The sequence below is a fragment of the Spodoptera frugiperda genome, chromosome 25, assembly GCF_023101765.2.
Source record: "Spodoptera frugiperda isolate SF20-4 chromosome 25, AGI-APGP_CSIRO_Sfru_2.0, whole genome shotgun sequence".
Classification (NCBI taxonomy): domain Eukaryota; kingdom Metazoa; phylum Arthropoda; class Insecta; order Lepidoptera; family Noctuidae; genus Spodoptera; species Spodoptera frugiperda.
Window position 1 is genome coordinate 8,105,509 of NC_064236.1, and position 23,417 is coordinate 8,128,925.

At 33.4% G+C, this 23,417-nt stretch overlaps 1 protein-coding gene and 1 long non-coding RNA gene across 11 annotated transcripts in view; one reads left to right on the forward strand and one right to left on the reverse strand.

Moving 5' to 3' along the window:
* Positions 1–23,417, forward strand: part of LOC126912367 (uncharacterized) — a 197,679-nt gene that overhangs the window by 166,557 nt on the left and 7,705 nt on the right. The gene's annotated exons all lie outside the window — the stretch shown is intronic.
* LOC118263307 (serine/threonine-protein kinase OSR1) overlaps positions 1,082–23,417 on the reverse strand; it is a 35,351-nt gene continuing 13,015 nt past the window's right edge. For 2 of the 10 annotated variants that reach the window (XM_050704118.1, XM_050704127.1), the window contains exons 7-15: positions 22,974–23,118; positions 22,077–22,251; positions 21,300–21,447; positions 19,413–19,615; positions 18,795–18,992; positions 18,339–18,544; positions 17,844–18,045; positions 13,112–17,601; positions 1,082–4,630 (exon numbers count right to left, since the gene is read on the reverse strand). In XM_050704118.1, the coding sequence (XP_050560075.1) occupies positions 17,527–17,601; positions 17,844–18,045; positions 18,339–18,544; positions 18,795–18,992; positions 19,413–19,615; positions 21,300–21,447; positions 22,077–22,251; positions 22,974–23,118 (1,352 nt within the window). In that variant the 3' untranslated portion in view covers positions 1,082–4,630; positions 13,112–17,526. Of the gene's footprint in view, positions 4,631–7,947; positions 9,114–9,355; positions 9,558–9,850; positions 10,057–10,306; positions 10,505–10,929; positions 11,133–13,077; positions 17,602–17,843; positions 18,046–18,338; positions 18,545–18,794; positions 18,993–19,412; positions 19,616–21,299; positions 21,448–22,076; positions 22,252–22,973; positions 23,119–23,417 lie in introns of those variants that run through there. The other 8 variants (XM_050704125.1, XM_050704126.1, XM_050704123.1 and 5 more) reach the window with 8 other exon arrangements.

Genomic DNA, 23,417 nt, shown 5'->3' on the forward strand with positions numbered 1-23,417 from the left:
TCCTGTCCGGCCAACATTCAGCGTCTTCTCAGCTCCTATCGGTCCAACTGATAATGCTCTAATCAGTAATCTGTACTCACAGTATACCTAATGCGAAAACTCTTTCGACCAAAAATTGGGTCAGGGTTTCAGAACAACTTTATTTTTGGTTTCTGTGAACGTTTTATGGATAGTAAATAAAGAAAACATTGCAATTGTTTGTTTATAATACAAACATCTGAGGTCGAGCGATATACTAAGATACGGACTTGAAACCCAAAACTCGAAAGATATCGTTAGTAATAGTTACGGTTTTCGCGCAAAAGAAAGCTGTACCTATGTATACCTAGGTACCTACTGAAACTGAATAAATTTAGGTACGCACCTAGATTTCATTTGAAATTCAACAAATCTACTTTTTGACGTAATATTATAAGCGGTTACCTGGATTATTTTAACCTCTTGTCTGTCGGTATTTCATACACAATAGAAATATCTCCACTGAGTCACGCTTAGCGCGGGGTACGTTACGACTGCCAGCATCTTTGAAGTTACTGTGTGGCCGGTAAATTCACTAAGCGTCCGTGGCCCTGGTTGATATCAGCACGTTACACACTGAGGCAGCTGCCACCTCGATGGCTCCTTCTGAGCACGATCAATGCTCTCACGATCTCTTCTTTTGGGGCTTTACTGTGTCACCATAGGAGGTCACTTCCTTCCCAATCATCTGTCTTCACCAACATAGTCTTGCTACTGCTGAAAGAAATAGATCTGCCCGATCCTGGCAACCAGGGTGTCACCGCTCAGAGAAACACACAGGACGAGATGCGGAATCCCTGTGCCAGATTCTGCTACTTACTGAAGCATCCATGCCTGGTCAGTACCTAAGTGAGCTTGAAAGCGACGCATGCTTTCAGTCAGACTTTGAAAAGCCATAAATGGCTAGTTTATGCAAAATTACAACTGGAGAGGCAAGACGAGTGTGTTGCCAACAATTTTAGAGACAGAAATTATTTGTAATTTACCAGTTTCTAGCAAATAAAATTGGTTTGATTGAAAATGGGGAAGATCACGTACCAATAAAAATTAAAACAACAAAAAATCTTCTTTACAGTTTTATTTAATAACGAATTTTGTTTTCAGCACACAGACTCCATATACTTACAGATACTGATTGCGTACAAGAAAAATGTATTACTAAGCGACAACATATCGCAGGACATTTTGTTGCTTGGTAAAAGGAGACTTAAATGGTACCTATAAACTGAATCAAGTAATTTATAGTATTTATACGATACACATAAGCATTATATCAACGTCACTGCTAATCATAAGACCATAAAACATGTTACATAAGCATTGAGATACTAAAATGATTATTGCGACGCAAAAACTCAATGAAAACAATATTGTGCGCTTTCAGGCACCATTTTAACAAATTTTGACACATAGAAACGATCAAGAAATGTGCTATTCAGAGATTCATAGTAATTAATAACATGAATAATTGTAATTGGCATACAATATATTATAATAACTTACGTACATAGGTTAGCTGGCTCGTATGAACCAACTCATCATTTTTACATTCATTAGAACATCAATATTTGAATACATCCAATAAATACATGTATAATGTATAATATATAGCACACTGAAAACACCACATATATTTTTAATTCCGTGATAAGGTTTAAAAGATCGATGAAAGATTCCTTATTCTTAAGAACCGTGTATAATGCATAGGCAAATACTTTAGAATCAGTTTTCATTCGTATTTTCAAGTATATAAAGTTTAGATTACTATGCAGTATTTGTCGGAGATGGTCTCGTGTTACTCTTGTATAAAAATAAATGCGGGTATTCCCCACTGCGTCTTGTCACTTGTATAAGCATGTGACTTCAGTTTACGACGAACGTGTGTCGTGTAGCTTTCAATTAGGTTTCACTCACCAATATTATGTATACGAATACTGTTCACATGAGGTAACTATACACTATAAAACTATAATACATTGCAATAGGTACCTATATAACCTGTGCGGAAAACTTGACACCCGTGTGTACACAGTGTACATCAAACATTATACGAATAATATTGCCTATATTAAATCATACATAAAAAAGGAACCAAATTTGTTTTATTAAGTCTATTTTCAGTAGAAGGCGTTTTGTAGCTAAAATAAAAATGAATCTTAAATATTTGGGTATAAAATTGATATCAGAATATCACTCTGAAGTCCCAAGTTCCCGTGCACATGTTATCAAGTCTACAATATGCCATCAAAAGCATTAAGTCTATGGACATTTAATGCGAGTAGGTATAATATTGTATATTTAAATATCTATATGATAATAAGGTATAAATTATTTACACTGCTAGGCCTGCTATTTTATGATTTTGCCAATTTCTCTAGATCCGTGTATACTCTTCGGAAAATCGATGTTAAAATGTGAGGAAAAGTAAGTAGGTTATTTAATCTGTTTCTAATAGAAGAACATTCGTTCACAGAGCATTGACATTTTGTAAGCAACCTGGTCAGAAAAGAAATTTTCTTATGTTACGAAATATTACTTTTGGATAATAAGAACTTTAGGCCCATGTGTGTCTTTCCTTCACTTTGTGTTTACAAACAGTTCACGTCGATCTGGGCCTAAGTCTAATCAAATATACTTTTCCCCAATAAACATTTAACATCAATTTCGAACTAAATAACATCCAAATTCATCAATATAAGGACGAATAACAGGGTCCGAATCAATAGAAATAAATCGTTTCAATGTTAATAATTGCGGTTTTGGAAATCCAAAATCCATTAACTAGTATTGCGGTTAAAAAAGTAAGAGTAACCGCTCAGTGGGGCAGAAATGCATATTTTAACAACTATATTTTGCTAATAAACTTGTATACATAATAACAATATTCGCTATACATTCAAACGATTTATTTCCCTTGCAAATTACGATAATACATCCACAACCACAAATGTTCTACGTTTTAATTGATCCCACAGGAATGATGACTGAAATCTTTTTCTATTTTGTGAGTTAAATATAACACGGATATATTTGCAATACTTTAATGTGATTTTTCGAGTTCTTTTGCCACATAAAGCTTTGTAAAAAATAACCCTCATAGACACTTCCAAATCAAAATAGTTTATACACCTTCTGTCATCATCCCTATTTGACCACAATTGCCTAAATATAAAGCGTACGTCGAAAGATATGTAAGGTGTTAATCAACAAAATCGTGAAACACCTAGACGGGTCACGATCTAGCTAATATAACGGGCTACGACATGTACCTATTTATTAATAATACCAGTTGATTATTGTCTCGCTGTAGAATATAATGTCTCTGATAAGAGAAGAAAGTCACATGCGTCCATCACTTGCCTCTATAATGTGACTTAGTTACGTAACATCAGTCATCCCTAAGATACGATCTCACACGCCGAGAACCGGGCCCCTCTATCTGCGGGGAACCTTGGCTTTCATTCGTACAAAACACAGACTTTTGATAAGTAAAGTTCAAGGACAGAAAATATAGCGCTATCGTAAATTTTTCGCGCTAATGATATGTAAAAAATACGATGACAATAACAAAAGTGTCACGTGCAAGATCTATTATAAGTCACATAGTAATTTAGTAATAGACGTGGTCGATACAATTGCACTAAATTGCATGAAAACTTTCGTGCACAATACTTATCATATCATATCTACTATAAATGTGTAATATCAAAGGATCGAATCTTACTAAGAAAAATGTTAGTTACGTTGGACAACGAAGATTGACATTGATCTCTAGCTAAGGGATTCTGTAGAGATTGCGTCATCGCATCAAATATCTAATTATAGTATTCGTCACGACCTTATGACTCACGTATGGCAGGTTTATCTATAGTCTAAGCAAAGATAGCAAGGCACAGCACAGGGAATTTATATCTACTTGACATTGTAAGCGACTTTTGAAGGAAATAAGATAATTTTAATTGAAGAAATCCAATCATTACTGAGTTAGTTTAGGGTTTACCCTAATGTATGCAGAAATAACATTTTTATTAGTTCTGCAAAACAAATTGTATTATCAGAATTTGGTGGCAAAATATTTACTTAAATATGTGTAAATACCACCTAATCACCTAGTTTCTCTTTACTAATGTCCGCTAGAATATTGGGACGCTTCCCAGTATTAGATTACACAGTTTTTATACTATCATTAGGTGGAACTATGTGGCGTATATTCTGATAAAAATTACAAATACGCACTCATACATCAATAAATCAAATAGCCATATGATCGAGTTTGGCGTAAGCAAACTATCTATTTAAAATAGATTTTTTATTTATAGTTTTTACACACAATAAGTCGGATATTCAAATATAAATAAATACGCTACGAACTTTAATCAATGAATTTGAATAGTCATCAATATTTAGCAGTAAGAACATTATCGTGTACTCGGTGTACTTAATAAACTTAGGTTAATTATACAGATGTGTTTTTCAATTTCGTTAGATACTGTTAGAAAAACACCAAATCCTCTAAATGATGATTTTGTTTGACTGATAGTTTCAAAAGATTGCACTAAAGTAAGCGACAGTTTAAAATTGTCTAGTATAACAGTACTCCGTTAGATTGGACCTTCGGACTTTAAACTACAACAGCGCCACCTGCCAATTGCAGAATAACAGCGGTACTACTAAAAAACAGCAACATTAAGAACTCATATTGTAAGATTTTATAAATAATATTATATTTAGCTTTTACCAAAATCGGCATTTTTGGGAGTTTACTGAGAATTAATTTTCAAATCTCGTGAACCAAGAACGGTAATTTTGTGGGATTACTGAGAATTTATTTTAAAATCTTGTGAACCCCTGGAATGGTCTAGGAATAGGTTCAGAGATTGTCTGCTTGTCAGTCACGTAGTCAAGGTATTTGTATTTAATGCGGTCTCTCAAAGTGTGTATTATATGAGTGTACTTTTGACTAAAACATACAGTTTACTAATGATGGAGTAGTATGTGTGAGTGCATTACATAAAATATACTTCCCTCCTAGCTTCCTTTTAGATAAGAAGCTCACTAATATTTGCCACAAAATTGCAACAGAATATATCTACATTTAGTTCACAGTATGATGAATACTGTTATAGGCTCAACCATAAATGATTCTATACTATAGTGAGAAACATCCATTCAAAATACAATCATATAATATTATTGCTACTAAACCACATAATTTTTGAAGCATCTACTTATAATATCTCAAATTAATTTACCGTCGCGAAACCTACAGTCTAAAAAATAAACATTTAAAAATGAATATCGCGGCAATTGAGAATAATCTGTGTACGCATTCTCAGGCTAGGTACTATAATTTTTTCTACAACAGTGGTTCCCAACCACAAGATAAAGGTCTTGAGCATCTCTACCTCTTTCCAATAAATATCACTGCTAAAGCTCGAATTAATCTTATGTCCAAGGAAACGGCAGAGCCGAGCAATTGATTTCAATAATCCAAGTTACTATTCTTATAAGAACACCATGAAGTGAGGACGTGACGACATGAAAAAGGTATAATAATAGTGGTCCCTAACCTAAAAAGAACCATATACAAGTGGCCCTTGATCAAGCAAAGGTTGGGAACCCCTGTCCAACAATGATTTAGAAAATCAAAACGAATATGCCCAAAAACAAACTTAACGTAATAAAATAAATTTAGCTAACGATAAAACCCTGTGTCTACATACAAAATAAAATATATGAAACTAACCTTGACATAATTATACATTGATCGTACAAAATAATACTAAAAATCTCGTATTTTATAAACTATTTATAGATTATAGATTTTACCCGGCTTTATCCACATTGCTGTTAATTATTATATTAAAATACGATTAATAGAAAATTAAAAATAAACGCACGAAGTGAAAAATTTATTTATAGCTTCATTTGATGTATTGTATAAAATAAATGCGACAATATTTTTAATGGGAAAGGACACATGTTTGGTATTGATTTAGAATTAGTTATTAGAAAGCACGAATAAAGGTTGAATTATATCTTATTGGCGTGCCGTATTCGTAGGTGCATCCCGTCTGGTCCGTTTTCAAAATGACTGTTCAAATATTTGGCTCGTTCGGTTAGAAACTGAAGCTGTTCTATTTGTATACAGTTTGCTCAGTTATTTTGTATGTAGGTAAGACCAAATGATTTATAATATGCACCATGAATGAGCAAGCATGAGTGGTACAATAAAGGAGTAATGGTTGAAACGCATTGAATATCTATTAAGATAGAGAATTGCACTGCTATAGGATATTAAATCACTCAGTGTCTGGTAAAACTATCTATGTTTTTATGATCCTTGTGTACAAACACAACTAAATACTACAGAATTAGCATCAGAATCATCACAAAGTTTTGTAGAAAGTTTTGAAGTGCGCCAGCGCCACTGTGTGCAAACGTCGTGTGTCAATTTGTTTTGTTAGTTCTGTGTTTCTTAAATAATAGTGTTTGCCCGCAAAATAGAAGGATTGTGGCCAAACTATAAATAAAATGAGACCTACAGTAAATCATGCTCATCAATCACTTACAATCATGGAGTTATGGGATCCAGTACCCTATACCTATTAAATGATTATTGTTGTTTTACATAGGTTTGCCCTAATATTCGGCTGCCGCACAACATGTAGCGGATTCGATAACCCCAAGGAGCAACTCTTTGTGTATTCCACAAATTGTTATTTCGGGTTAGGGTGTCATGTGTATATGAACTTGTATGTTTGGAAACGCACCCACGACACAGGATAAAATCGCATTGTGGGGCAACGATTATTAATAATGAGAGAAAATAAGAAAAAAATGAAAAAATATTAGCCTAAACTAGCCCAAGACGGCCGAGCCCCGCCTGGCGGGGCTCTTATTTTTTGTTTTAATGAATGGCATAATAAAAAAAGCAAATAGATGTAAATATTACTTCCAAAAACAAACAAAAAATTACCAATAAAATAAGCAAATTTGTTCGCAAATACTCTGAATTCAATTCCACAAGCGAACATACACATTGCAAATTCACAAAAGATGCATAAAAATAAAAAATACACTTTTTGGGACCTCTCTAATTTAAATAGAAATACAATAAGTAATTGGGTGAAGTTAGTTATACATGAAAATACCTAAATATAAGTAGTAGATTAATTAATAAAATAAAATTTCTAATCAATATTGCCCACGATAGCATGAATGAATATTTTAAAATTAATATTGTATGTAAGTTAATAAGTAAGATGTAGAAGCATGATATTTAAAAAAGTTATTTAATATTAATAAGACAGTTTGTATCGTAGTATCCTATATCTTATTTCATGTATGATGTACTTGACACGGTACATAATTGATAATTTGTTTTAAAGTAACACCTGTATTTACTTATTTACTGGAAAAGCAATAAAGAATAGAGTAGATAGAAATACTATATTGTTTATGACTTGACTGTTTCTTAGTACTATGGAATAATAGTGCCACTCATAATACAGAGGAACCCTCCTAAACAATATGTAATAATACTGATATTATTTCACATTATTATAAAATTGTTTTCCTAGGAATTTAATAAGTAAGTATAACAGCAAATTATTACTTCTTAGCATCATTGTAATAAAGAAGAGGTGTATCGTATTTCCGATACGTTAAAAGTGTTGATAATAATACCAAACATGTTCGACAATAATTTAAGAAATTAAATATTGCTTAGCTTCTATAACTAAAATGCATAAAGCAATAGAAACAAAGAAGGAATGTAAATGTATACTATTAAGAAAAGAAATATATAAAAAAAGTAAAAAAAAAACAAACTAGTGTTTAAATAATCAGATCATGATTTCAAGGAATATAAAAATGTCTAAATGTAATATAATTTAAGTATATAAATATTACATAATAAGAGCCGTAAATACAGCGAGCTAAATGCTCTTTTATGATTGAAATGCACAAACCAATCACGTTATTACACTAGTATATTGTCTGAATTGGGACATTTGTATAATGAGGATGATTAAACAGTTCGAGCATCCTCATTCACGATTCTTTAGGAACAAATTATACGATAAATTGTATAACTCTAATATAAATAACTACCTGCGGTAAAACCTTTGATCCAAATTCAACATCCCATATTACAATTAGATTCAACATACCTAGCACTAATTACATTGCAACGCCAGACAATTATAGATTTAAAGTGGTCAATTTAAGGTTCATATTTACGAAACAACGGTCAATAATGGCCCTTCTTTAATTCGTCTTAATGAGAGTCAAGGAGGACTGTAGAACTGACTCCCTCCTCATACAAATCGTGTAGAAAACTATTTTAATTCATTTATAAGTTTAGGGTTGCATTGTTCAAGTTCACGCAAAGCGAGGATATTTTAGCGATATAAAGTCATACCAATAATAAGAACATTAATTACGTATAGTATTCCGTAGTGGTATGTAATGTAAGTAATGACTTCCAAAACTGAAATAATCCTTTGTCTACCTATAAAAATAGACAAAGTAATTGTCAATGTGTTTCAGGAAACCATGAAGTATTCGGTAAATACTGACAGATGACTTTAATCTACAATGCAAGGAACACATGAAGATATGTTTGGTAAAAGTAATTACTACCCCTAAAACATCTAGACATTACGGATATCCATGGCTAAACGGCGACTCGTACATTCAGTAATAATAATTATTATAAATCAATAAAACAATTTTATATTATCTTTACGAACACGCAACGCATACGCAGTAACAAAACAACAAAAAATAATTCTTACAGCTACTCACCAAAACGATAATTAAGATTTAAGACTAAAATTCTTTGGCTCGATGGAAAACAATGGCCAATAATAACGTAATAATATAAAGGAAATTAAATTACCGTAATTTTATGAAGCCTTCACATTTTAGCACCATAAACAAACAAGTACATATAGCTAGACGCCGGCCACCAAACACATTGCCTCTTACACAATATTTCAACCCTGCTTCTGTCCTTAATCAATAATTGAGATTTGCGCAAATCCTATCAGTGCTTTGTCATCGAACTGTTCGTTGGGTCCAGCCGAATTCTGAAATGGTAACAATCAGGTATATGAGATATTATTTCCATATATTATAATAAAATAAAATAAAATATTTAAGAGAAAAACTAGCGATCCATATTTACTGGCTTCGCGTGCGCTATTGTCACATTGAAAAGTCAATCAAATCTCTTCTGTCGTAATATCAAAATTCAACTAAAAAATTCAAGATTAAAGGGTATAAAAGACCAATGCCAAGCAAATCAAAAATATCAAAAAGAATTGCTTACCAAATGGAATGTAACCGCTTTAGGGTGCGTAGTGCCAGACAACACCTGTGCATCAAGTAATTTGGCCAGGTTCACGGATATGGGAACGGAGTCGTGAGGGTCGACCAGACCAGCCCCTACTAACTCCATAGCAATGCCTTCAGCAGTGTCCTTGCCGACTATATACTCAAACCGTATATCGTTCAACTCGCGGCGAGCGTTCCTATAAAGAAAATAATTGAAGATGAGATTAGGAATCTATAAGCCCTGGACTGGGTTCAAATCAAGATTTAGTTTATGTTATACGAAAAACCGTCTTTTTCTTGACCCAGGAAGACCATTAGCTCGGCATTCTGAACCGCGCTCAACTAATAATGTGTACCATAAAATCCTTTCAGTTTATTCCTTCTGACGAAAAGATCATAACAAAAATCTGCGTGTATCTGTCCGCCTACCCTTTCATAGGACAGAACACCTGATATTATAGTATGTTAAGTATTTCTATTTGAGGCCGACCTTAATCGTAGCACCAAGTTCACGATTGGAGGCTCTCCGTCTGATTTCAATGCGAACGGAGTCTGTGTACTTGCTGGTGGCGGTGGTGGTGCCGGAACTGGGGCAGGAGGCGCCGGACCGGGAGGCGAAGGGGCAAGAGGCGCCGGGGCTGGAGGCGAAGGGGCAGGAGCCGCTGGACTTTGCTTCGGTGGCTTTGCTTGGGGTTCCTGAAAATTAAGTTTTAACCCTTCTAGTAACCATCTATTATAGTGTCAGATTGCTCAGAGCAATACAACTGGCGATAACTGGATACAAGTGGTTGGAAAACGAAAAATAAATAAAATAATAAGGTTACTTTGAAAGAAAGACAATGCAAAATTTACTGAGCGAGAAACCATATAGATACAAATATATTTTTTTATCCTACTGTACAATAAATTCTCATGTTTCAGTAAACAATATTTTTTCTAAGCTCACCTCAGCTTCATTGTCACTGCCGCTGGAGTCAGCCTTCTGTAACTGGTTCATTGGTCGCTTGTCATCAGTGTAGGATGGCTCCTCATCAGATTCTGGTGCTTCAACAGCTGGTTGTTCCTCCTCTTCCTCACTCCATACCCATTCACCCGTCACTGTGCGGTGTAACCTGCCAGACGCACCCGTGGAACGCTTGCTTGCCTGGAATATTTGTTAGAAGTTAGATTAATATTTTAATGCACTATTTATATTCAGATTATATTTGTAAATTTTGTAATATAATGTGTATCAATGGTATACATTCTGCTGATCACATTTTTTACACTATTTTAGCATTTGTTTGAACTTGTTTATCATTGGTCCAAAACTGCAAATAAGGTGGCCGTCCCCTCCCCCTTTGTGATATGTGGTGAGGTTTTAGATTAACCCGCCACCATCAACGTCTCTCATAAGTTATACTCTTATGGAGTTAAGAAATGGGATAAATCCACCATATTTAAAGACTTAAAAATCCAGTGTTCGACAAAAAATATAAGTACAGATATTTTATTGAGCCCCCATCCACCTTCGTAATGTTTCGTGATTGTTTGTCGAACCCCGTTTAGGTAATGTTTGAGTAGTAATACCTTATGTACTCTAGTTTCCATACTAGGTCCAATGGCAACTAAAGTCTGCGTTAAATACTTTCTATCCTTTGCCTTCTTAAAGAATGGATGCTTTAGCAACTCCGTAGCAGTTGGCCTTTTCGATGGATCCTTTTGCAAGCAGTCTACAATCATTTTCCTAAAGGTTTTACCATACGCTTTGTATTGTTCCTTCTCATCGGCACCTATAAATAAAAACAACAATCTATAGAGGAAGATGTAAATTAAAATAAATGTTTCATGCAACAGAAAGGTATTAGTAACAAACAATGTTATTGTAAACAATATTGTCCCGTTGAAATGGAAATCAAGGTGACAGTAACCTCGGAAAGGTAAACTAATGTCAAATCTTTATGTATTATGCAGAATTTATATTTAATTCAGAACAAACTCTGAATCTGTAGCCGTAAACATGTCATACATAAACATTTTTAAACTCTTTTCCAGACGATATTAGCAATTGAAATCAAAATCCTTTAAAATATTTTTTTAGTTAATTTGGTAGCAGTTTCCTTTACGTAAAACGTTATGTAAGATGTACATATCACGTCAATCAAATGAAATAATTGTGGTATGATATTCAATCTGTGCTAGTTTCAATGACTACTTCAGATAGTTAGACTATATAGAATAGAATCAGGAGTTGCTTTGCGGAAATCCATGCTACCTACACTAACAATACAATAAGATTTTTAGTTTTAATTCCGCTTATACATGTATTTTTAACATGTTGTGTGCAGCATCGACCTCCCGCCCGCAATTAAATGCTCATGCAGCAGTGGTGTCACGATCTAGCTAATATAACGGGCTACGACATGTACCTATTTATTAATAATACCAGTTGATTATTGTCTCGCTGTAGAATATAATGTCTCTGATAAGAGAAGAAAGTCACATGCGTCCATCACTTGCCTCTATAATGTGACTTAGTTACGTAACATCAGTCATCCCTAAGATACGATCTCACACGCCGAGAACCGGGCCCCTCTATCTGCGGGGAACCTTGGCTTTCATTCGTACAAAACACAGACTTTTGATAAGTAAAGTTCAAGGACAGAAAATATAGCGCTATCGTAAATTTTTCGCGCTAATGATATGTAAAAAATACGATGACAATAACAAAAGTGTCACGTGCAAGATCTATTATAAGTCACATAGTAATTTAGTAATAGACGTGGTCGATACAATTGCACTAAATTGCATGAAAACTTTCGTGCACAATACTTATCATATCATATCTACTATAAATGTGTAATATCAAAGGATCGAATCTTACTAAGAAAAATGTTAGTTACGTTGGACAACGAAGATTGACATTGATCTCTAGCTAAGGGATTCTGTAGAGATTGCGTCATCGCATCAAATATCTAATTATAGTATTCGTCACGACCTTATGACTCACGTATGGCAGGTTTATCTATAGTCTAAGCAAAGATAGCAAGGCACAGCACAGGGAATTTATATCTACTTGACATTGTAAGCGACTTTTGAAGGAAATAAGATAATTTTAATTGAAGAAATCCAATCATTACTGAGTTAGTTTAGGGTTTACCCTAATGTATGCAGAAATAACATTTTTATTAGTTCTGCAAAACAAATTGTATTATCAGAATTTGGTGGCAAAATATTTACTTAAATATGTGTAAATACCACCTAATCACCTAGTTTCTCTTTACTAATGTCCGCTAGAATATTGGGACGCTTCCCAGTATTAGATTACACAGTTTTTATACTATCATTAGGTGGAACTATGTGGCGTATATTCTGATAAAAATTACAAATACGCACTCATACATCAATAAATCAAATAGCCATATGATCGAGTTTGGCGTAAGCAAACTATCTATTTAAAATAGATTTTTTATTTATAGTTTTTACACACAATAAGTCGGATATTCAAATATAAATAAATACGCTACGAACTTTAATCAATGAATTTGAATAGTCATCAATATTTAGCAGTAAGAACATTATCGTGTACTCGGTGTACTTAATAAACTTAGGTTAATTATACAGATGTGTTTTTCAATTTCGTTAGATACTGTTAGAAAAACACCAAATCCTCTAAATGATGATTTTGTTTGACTGATAGTTTCAAAAGATTGCACTAAAGTAAGCGACAGTTTAAAATTGTCTAGTATAACAGTACTCCGTTAGATCGGACCTTCGGACTTTAAACTACAACAGCGCCACCTGCCAATTGCAGAATAACAGCGGTACTACTAAAGAACAGCAACATTAAGAACTCATATTGTAAGATTTTATAAATAATATTATATTTAGCTTTTACCAAAATCGGAATTTTTGGGAGTTTACTGAGAATTAATTTTCAAATCTCGTGAACCAAGAACGGTAATTTTGTGGGATTACTGAGAATTTATTTTAAAATCTTGTGAACCCCTGGAATGGTCTAGGAATAGGTTCAGAGATTGTCTGCTTGTCAGTCACGTAGTCAAGGTATTTGTATTTAATGCGGTCTCTCAAAGTGTGTATTATATGAGTGTACTTTTGACTAAAACATACAGTTTACTAATGATGGAGTAGTATGTGTGAGTGCATTACATAAAATATACTTCCCTCCTAGCTTCCTTTTAGATAAGAAGCTCACTAATATTTGCCACAAAATTGCAACAGAATATATCTACATTTAGTTCACAGTATGATGAATACTGTTATAGGCTCAACCATAAATTATTCTATACTATAGTGAGAAACATCCATTCAAAATACAATCATATAATATTATTGCTACTAAACCACATAATTTTTGAAGCATCTACTTATAATATCTCAAATTAATTTACCGTCGCGAAACCTACAGTCTAAAAAATAAACATTTAAAAATGAATATCGCGGCAATTGAGAATAATCTGTGTACGCATTCTCAGGCTAGGTACTATAATTTTTTCTACAACAGTGGTTCCCAACCACAAGATAAAGGTCTTGAGCATCTCTACCTCTTTCCAATAAATATCACTGCTAAAGCTCGAATTAATCTTATGTCCAAGGAAACGGCAGAGCCGAGCAATTGATTTCAATAATCCAAGTTACTATTCTTATAAGAACACCATGAAGTGAGGACGTGACGACATGAAAAAGGTATAATAATAGTGGTCCCTAACCTAAAAAGAACCATATACAAGTGGCCCTTGATCAAGCAAAGGTTGGGAACCCCTGTCCAACAATGATTTAGAAAATCAAAACGAATATGCCCAAAAACAAACTTAACGTAATAAAATAAATTTAGCTAACGATAAAACCCTGTGTCTACATACAAAATAAAATATATGAAACTAACCTTGACATAATTATACATTGATCGTACAAAATAATACTAAAAATCTCGTATTTTATAAACTATTTATAGATTATAGATTTTACCCGGCTTTATCCACATTGCTGTTAATTATTATATTAAAATACGATTAATAGAAAATTAAAAATAAACGCACGAAGTGAAAAATTTATTTATAGCTTCATTTGATGTATTGTATAAAATAAATGCGACAATATTTTTAATGGGAAAGGACACATGTTTGGTATTGATTTAGAATTAGTTATTAGAAAGCACGAATAAAGGTTGAATTATATCTTATTGGCGTGCCGTATTCGTAGGTGCATCCCGTCTGGTCCGTTTTCAAAATGACTGTTCAAATATTTGGCTCGTTCGGTTAGAAACTGAAGCTGTTCTATTTGTATACAGTTTGCTCAGTTATTTTGTATGTAGGTAAGACCAAATGATTTATAATATGCACCATGAATGAGCAAGCATGAGTGGTACAATAAAGGAGTAATGGTTGAAACGCATTGAATATCTATTAAGATAGAGAATTGCACTGCTATAGGATATTAAATCACTCAGTGTCTGGTAAAACTATCTATGTTTTTATGATCCTTGTGTACAAACACAACTAAATACTACAGAATTAGCATCAGAATCATCACAAAGTTTTGTAGAAAGTTTTGAAGTGCGCCAGCGCCACTGTGTGCAAACGTCGTGTGTCAATTTGTTTTGTTAGTTCTGTGTTTCTTAAATAATAGTGTTTGCCCGCAAAATAGAAGGATTGTGGCCAAACTATAAATAAAATGAGACCTACAGTAAATCATGCTCATCAATCACTTACAATCATGGAGTTATGGGATCCAGTACCCTATACCTATTAAATGATTATTGTTGTTTTACATAGGTTTGCCCTAATATTCGGCTGCCGCACAACATGTAGCGGATTCGATAACCCCAAGGAGCAACTCTTTGTGTATTCCACAAATTGTTATTTCGGGTTAGGGTGTCATGTGTATATGAACTTGTATGTTTGGAAACGCACCCACGACACAGGATAAAATCGCATTGTGGGGCAACGATTATTAATAATGAGAGAAAATAAGAAAAAAATGAAAAAATATTAGCCTAAACTAGCCCAAGACGGCCGAGCCCCGCCTGGCGGGGCTCTTATTTTTTGTTTTAATGAATGGCATAATAAAAAAAGCAAATAGATGTAAATATTACTTCCAAAAACAAACAAAAAATTACCAATAAAATAAGCAAATTTGTTCGCAAATACTCTGAATTCAATTCCACAAGCGAACATACACATTGCAAATTCACAAAAGATGCATAAAAATAAAAAATACACTTTTTGGGACCTCTCTAATTTAAATAGAAATACAATAAGTAATTGGGTGAAGTTAGTTATACATGAAAATACCTAAATATAAGTAGTAGATTAATTAATAAAATAAAATTTCTAATCAATATTGCCCACGATAGCATGAATGAATATTTTAAAATTAATATTGTATGTAAGTTAATAAGTAAGATGTAGAAGCATGATATTTAAAAAAGTTATTTAATATTAATAAGACAGTTTGTATCGTAGTATCCTATATCTTATTTCATGTATGATGTACTTGACACGGTACATAATTGATAATTTGTTTTAAAGTAACACCTGTATTTACTTATTTACTGGAAAAGCAATAAAGAATAGAGTAGATAGAAATACTATATTGTTTATGACTTGACTGTTTCTTAGTACTATGGAATAATAGTGCCACTCATAATACAGAGGAACCCTCCTAAACAATATGTAATAATACTGATATTATTTCACATTATTATAAAATTGTTTTCCTAGGAATTTAATAAGTAAGTATAACAGCAAATTATTACTTCTTAGCATCATTGTAATAAAGAAGAGGTGTATCGTATTTCCGATACGTTAAAAGTGTTGATAATAATACCAAACATGTTCGACAATAATTTATGAAATTAATTAATGTTGCTTAGCTTCTATAACTAAAATGCATAAAGCAATAGAAACAAAGAAGGAATGTAAATGTACACTGTTAAGAAAAGAAATATTTAAAAAAAGTTAAAAAAAAAAAACAAACTAGTGTTTAAATAATCAGATCATGATTTCAAGGAATATAAAAAATGTCTAAATGTAATATAATTTAAGTATATAAATATTATATAATAAGGACCGTAAATACAGCGAGCTAAATGCTCTTTTATGATTGAAATGCACAAACCAATCACGTTATTACACTAGTATATTGTCTGAATTGGGACATTTGTATAATGAGGATGATTAAACAGTTCGAGCATCCTCATTCACGATTCTTTAGGAACAAATTATACGATAAATTGTATAACTCTAATATAAATAACTACCTGCGGTAAAACCTTTGATCCAAATTCAACATCCCATATTACAATTAGATTCAACATACCTAGCACTAATTACATTGCAACGCCAGACAATTATAGATTTAAAGTGGTCAATTTAAGGTTCATATTTACGAAACAACGGTCAATAATGGCCCTTCTTTAATTCGTCTTAATGAGAGTCAAGGAGGACTGTAGAACTGACTCCCTCCTCATACAAATCGTGTAGAAAACTATTTTAATTCATTTATAAGTTTAGGGTTGCATTGTTCAAGTTCACGCAAAGCGAGGATATTTTAGCGATATAAAGTCATACCAATAATAAGAACATTAATTACGTATAGTATTCCGTAGTGGTATGTAATGTAAGTAATGACTTCCAAAACTGAAATAATCCTTTGTCTACCTATAAAAATAGACAAAGTAATTGTCAATGTGTTTCAGGAAACCATGAAGTATTCGGTAAATACTGACAGATGACTTTAATCTACAATGCAAGGAACACATGAAGATATGTTTGGTAAAAGTAATTACTACCCCTAAAACATCTAGACATTACGGATATCCATGGCTAAACGGCGACTCGTACATTCAGTAATAATAATTATTATAAATCAATAAAACAATTTTATATTATCTTTACGAACACGCAACGCATACGCAGTAACAAAACAACAAAAAATAATTCTTACAGCTACTCACCAAAACGATAATTAAGATTTAAGACTAAAATTCTTTGGCTCGATGGAAAACAATGGCCAATAATAACGTAATAATATAAAGGAAATTAAATTACCGTAATTTTATGAAGCCTTCACATTTTAGCACCATAAACAAACAAGTACATATAGCTAGACGCCGGCCACCAAACACATTGCCTCTTACACAATATTTCAACCCTGCTTCTGTCCTTAATCAATAATTGAGATTTGCGCAAATCCTATCAGTGCTTTGTCATCGAACTGTTCGTTGGGTCCAGCCGAATTCTGAAATGGTAACAATCAGGTATATGAGATATTATTTCCATATATTATAATAAAATAAAATAAAATATTTAAGAGAAAAACTAGCGATCCATATTTACTGGCTTCGCGTGCGCTATTGTCACATTGAAAAGTCAATCAAATCTCTTCTGTCGTAATATCAAAATTCAACTAAAAAATTCAAGATTAAAGAGTATTAAAGACCAATGCCAAGCAAATCAAAAATATCAAAAAGAATTGCTTACCAAATGGAATGTAACCGCTTTAGGGTGCGTAGTGCCAGACAACACCTGTGCATCAAGTAATTTGGCCAGGTTCACGGATATGGGAACGGAGTCGTGAGGGTCGACCAGACCAGCCCCTACTAACTCCATAGCAATGCCTTCAGCAGTGTCCTTGCCGACTATATACTCAAACCGTATATCGTTCAACTCGCGGCGAGCGTTCCTATAAAGAAAATAATTGAAGATGAGATTAGGAATCTATAAGCCCTGGACTGGGTTCAAATCAAGATTTAGTTTATGTTATACGAAAAACCGTCTTTTTCTTGACCCAGGAAGACCATTAGCTCGGCATTCTGAACCGCGCTCAACTAATAATGTGTACCATAAAATCCTTTCAGTTTATTCCTTCTGACGAAAAGATCATAACAAAAATCTGCGTGTATCTGTCCGCCTACCCTTTCATAGGACAGAACACCTGATATTATAGTATGTTAAGTATTTCTATTTGAGGCCGACCTTAATCGTAGCACCAAGTTCACGATTGGAGGCTCTCCGTCTGATTTCAATGCGAACGGAGTCTGTGTACTTGCTGGTGGCGGTGGTGGTGCCGGAACTGGGGCAGGAGGCGCCGGACCGGGAGGCGAAGGGGCAAGAGGCGCCGGGGCTGGAGGCGAAGGGGCAGGAGCCGCTGGACTTTGCTTCGGTGGCTTTGCTTGGGGTTCCTGAAAATTAAGTTTTAACCCTTCTAGTAACCATCTATTATAGTGTCAGATTGCTCAGAGCAATACAACTGGCGATAACTGGATACAAGTGGTTGGAAAACGAAAAATAAATAAAATAATAAGGTTACTTTGAAAGAAAGACAATGCAAAATTTACTGAGCGAGAAACCATATAGATACAAATATATTTTTTTATCCTACTGTACAATAAATTCTCATGTTTCAGTAAACAATATTTTTTCTAAGCTCACCTCAGCTTCATTGTCACTGCCGCTGGAGTCAGCCTTCTGTAACTGGTTCATTGGTCGCTTGTCATCAGTGTAGGATGGCTCCTCATCAGATTCTGGTGCTTCAACAGCTGGTTGTTCCTCCTCTTCCTCACTCCATACCCATTCACCCGTCACTGTGCGGTGTAACCTGCCAGACGCACCCGTGGAACGCTTGCTTGCCTGGAATATTTGTTAGAAGTTAGATTAATATTTTAATGCACTATTTATATTCAGATTATATTTGTAAATTTTGTAATATAATGTGTATCAATGGTATACATTCTGCTGATCACATTTTTTACACTATTTTAGCATTTGTTTGAACTTGTTTATCATTGGTCCAAAACTGCAAATAAGGTGGCCGTCCCCTCCCCCTTTGTGATATGTGGTGAGGTTTTAGATTAACCCGCCACCATCAACATCTCTCATAAGTTATACTCTTATGGAGTTAAGAAATGGGATAAATCCACCATATTTAAAGACTTAAAAATCCAGTGTTCGACAAAAAATATAAGTACAGATATTTTATTGAGCCCCCATCCACCTTCGTAATGTTTCGTGATTGTTTGTCGAACCCCTTTAGGTAATATTTGAGTATACCTTATGTACTCTAGTTTCCATACTAGGTCCAATGGCAACTAAAGTCTGCGTTAAATACTTTCTATCCTTTGCCTTCTTAAAGAATGGATGCTTTAGTAACTCCGTAGCAGTTGGCCTTTTCGATGGATCCTTTTGCAAGCAGTCTACAATCATTTTCCTAAAGGTTTTACCATACGCTTTGTATTGTTCCTTCTCATCGGCACCTATAAATAAAAACAACAATCTATAGAGGAAGATGTAAATTAAAATAAATGTTTCATGCAACAGAAAGGTATTAGTAACAAACAATGTTATTGTAAACAATATTGTCCCGTTGAAATGGAAATCAAGGTGACAGTAACCTCGGAAAGGTAAACTAATGTCAAATCTATATGTATTATGCAGAATTTATATTTAATTCAGAACATAATCTGAATCTGTAGCCGTAAACATGTCATACATAAACATTTTTAAACTCTTTTCCAGACGATATTAGCAATTGAAATTAAAATCCTTTAAAATATTTTTTTAGTTAATTTGATAGCAGTTTCCTTTACGTAAAACGTTATGTAAGATGTACATATCACGTCAATCAAATGAAATAATTGTGGTATGATATTCAATCTGTGATAGTTTCAATGACTACTTCAGATAGATAGACTATATAGAATAGAATCAGGTATTGCTTTGCGGAAATCCATGCTACCTACACTAACAATACAATAAGATTTTTAGTTTTAATTCCGCTTATACATGTATTTTTAACATGTTGTGTGCAGCATCGACCTCCCGCCCGCAATTAAATGCTCATGCAGCAGTGGTGCAACATAACATCAGGTAGTAGTGACTAGTTTAAATTATATTGAGGCATAAATGATCTCCAAATTGGATTAAACCTATCTATAATATCATACACACATGTCATATATAAAAAGATTGTTCCATCTCATATTGCAATTTGACGTAATTGAAGCAGATTATAATTGATTGATATGTGACATAAAATATTTAATGACATCATCGTACCATTTCAATTCAACCTTGACAGAGAATTTCGGTAAAATCCGATTCCTAAAATTATTTTACTAATAGGAAGCTACAATAACACGCCGAGTGTAATCTTATGTTAAAACAAGAATTTTCCGCGGACGAAGTCGCGGGCAGAAGCTAGTGTCATATATAAAAAGATTGTTCCATCTCATATTGCAATCAACCAGTCGTCACAATTCAATAAGGCAAGTTAATATGATACGGTCGGTTCAAATTTCTATAGTACATAAGTACAGACTTCATGTATTAGTTGTGAGTGAATTGGTCACGTGCATGCATAAAAGGACTTGAATTACTTCATATTATTATTAGGTAGGTCTAGTTTTCTGAAGGGCAGCTGTAGAGTATATTAAATCCAATTCATAAACTGTTAAGTATTAACTAATACTTCCTGCATTTAGCATGTAGATAGTCTAGAATTCTAGATAACATTACATTACAACAGTACATTTACTAAACACACTTGAAAACGTGTTTCAAATCTAGATTAATTAATAAAATTGGAGTGTCTATTCGTAATATTGATATAACCGCTTTTTCTACATGCATATCAATATATATAGGTTGCATACATCAAAATAATATTTAGTAAAATTTTTGTCTGTCTGTCTATCTGTCGGTCTGTTTGTCTATCTGTATGTTTGTTTGTTCTGGCTAATTTCTGAATTGATTAAACCGATTTTGACAAACTTTTATTAGAAGGTAGCCGCGATAATCAGCTTTTATTAACTAATATAATTTAATTCACACGAGCGTAGCTGCGGGCATCAGTTAGTTGTTAATGTGGAATAAATGTACTGTCTATCGCTTCGAAGAATACAAAGCGTGTTGCATTAGTCATGTAATTCAATATCTTACCAGTATCCAAATTAGGTGGGTCATTCTGCAACGTTAGCATCAATACTTTCATTGGCGGATACTTGTGGTACGGAGCTGTGCCCGTTGCCATTTCTATAGCAGTTATTCCAAAAGACCAAATGTCTGCTTTAAAATCGTAGCCATGATCCTGCAATTTTTATAACCTGGTGTAATAATAGCTTTTACGTTTTTTCAGTGCAAACAAAAAAAGAAAGCCTAATACAGCCTGAGACTCGAAAAGCAATAGAGTCATTAGCATTTTAATTTGAATATGCACTGATACATTTCCTGTTTTTATGTATTCTGTCTGGCTGAATGAATAATTTATTCATTAAAGTAATTATGTAACATACATATAAAATTTAATCAAGGTCAAAAAACATATACGCTTCTGGATTATTGATTAGATTACATATTTAGATATTTTCAATTTAGAAATTCTCATTCTATTTGGATTAATAAAACCTGGTTAAATCTGCAATAGAGCAGTGATACTGTCTGGTATAAGGTACTAGGCGGAGTGTCTACTTCGGACTCATAACATAAATGGCTGAAAGTCCCTAAAACAGTAGGACATATAACAAAACTGTTGACCATGTAGGAAATATCAGGCATTATTAAATGTTGCATCAATGTAATTGAATGATTATTAAATGTAATGCATCTATTGTCTATAATTAATGGAAAGTGGAAAGTGATGTGATCTACTTCTGAGGCCTAAACGAGTGTTAGTAAACAAAAAATAACAAAATGGTATTAGTAGTGATAGAATCATACAAATCTCACTTGTTCCATGACTTCTGGGGCCATCCAACATGGAGTGCCCACAAATGTATGTCTAACTTTTTGCCTAGACATGTCTCTGCCAGTGGCCAGCCACGCAGAGACACCAAAATCAGCAATTTGTACAGTCCCGTCTTCCCCTAACAATATATTTCCAGCCTTTATATCCCTGTGAAAAAATACTCAAGTAACTATCTAACAGTACATACATAACATAGTATTAGAATATATGTATAAGATTCCTAATTCAGCAATGCAAAGCTTAGCAGTAATTATTATTAGCACAGATCTCAGAATTCGCATGACACTTGCAATATTATTATGTCTCATTCAAGGAAATGTGCAACTTTAATAAATAATCGATTTCCTTCCAAGGTTTGTAGGTCATGTGATGTGATACATTTAAAAACAAATCTATGCAATTTGATCAGAAATTTTAAAATGCAATTCACCATAATATTGATATTCAACTTTCGCTTTATGGAGAAAAATTTTTGTTCGCACTTCATAAAATTTTGCATCTATGTTTTCGCAAATAATTTGTCAAAGCAGCAAAGTATAGGTGAAATATACTTAATATCAAGTAAAATAATAGGTATTTTATTTAAAAAAGATATTGGAAAATAGAACAACCAAAGTAAAATTGAAATAAGAACCTTTATAATCTGTAGCAAGCTCGAAAAAAAAACTGTATTGGAAATTCAAATAATAAATGAAGCGAATAATGGATAAAACTTAGCAGCACAATTAATTATCTATTTCAAATTATATTTGGTTTAATGTATGTCGCATAATGATAGCAAGCTAAGAGCAACAAGTTTTACAATAACGGTAACAAATATTCCTTTTTAGCGCAAAGCTATTTCATTTATATTAATAATAACAATATACCTGTGAATTTGTCCGTTACTATGAAAATACTCTAATCCCCTGAGGACCTCCTTGAGAACTGTAGCAATAGTTGCCTCATCGAATACACCGTGCTTGCAGTTTGCCACTTTCATCTTGTGCTTTATAACATCAAGCAAACTGCCTCCTGAAACATTTGCGACCAAGACTTAAACTATTTATAGTACACATTTATTAATTGTGGCTTGATTACTATTTTAATTCAGCATGGGATACTTTATTTATTTATGTTATTTTCAGCTATGGTCATCCTAATGCAGGGCAAAGCCCTCCTACCCTCCTTCCACTCATCTCTTTGTAGAGCTTTCCATGGCCACAGCAATGTATACAAAAATTGTGAATTAAGATGTTATAATATAACATAAAATACAAAACATATATGAGAAATATTTTAACATAATACTTTATGTCTAGTAAACAAGGTAA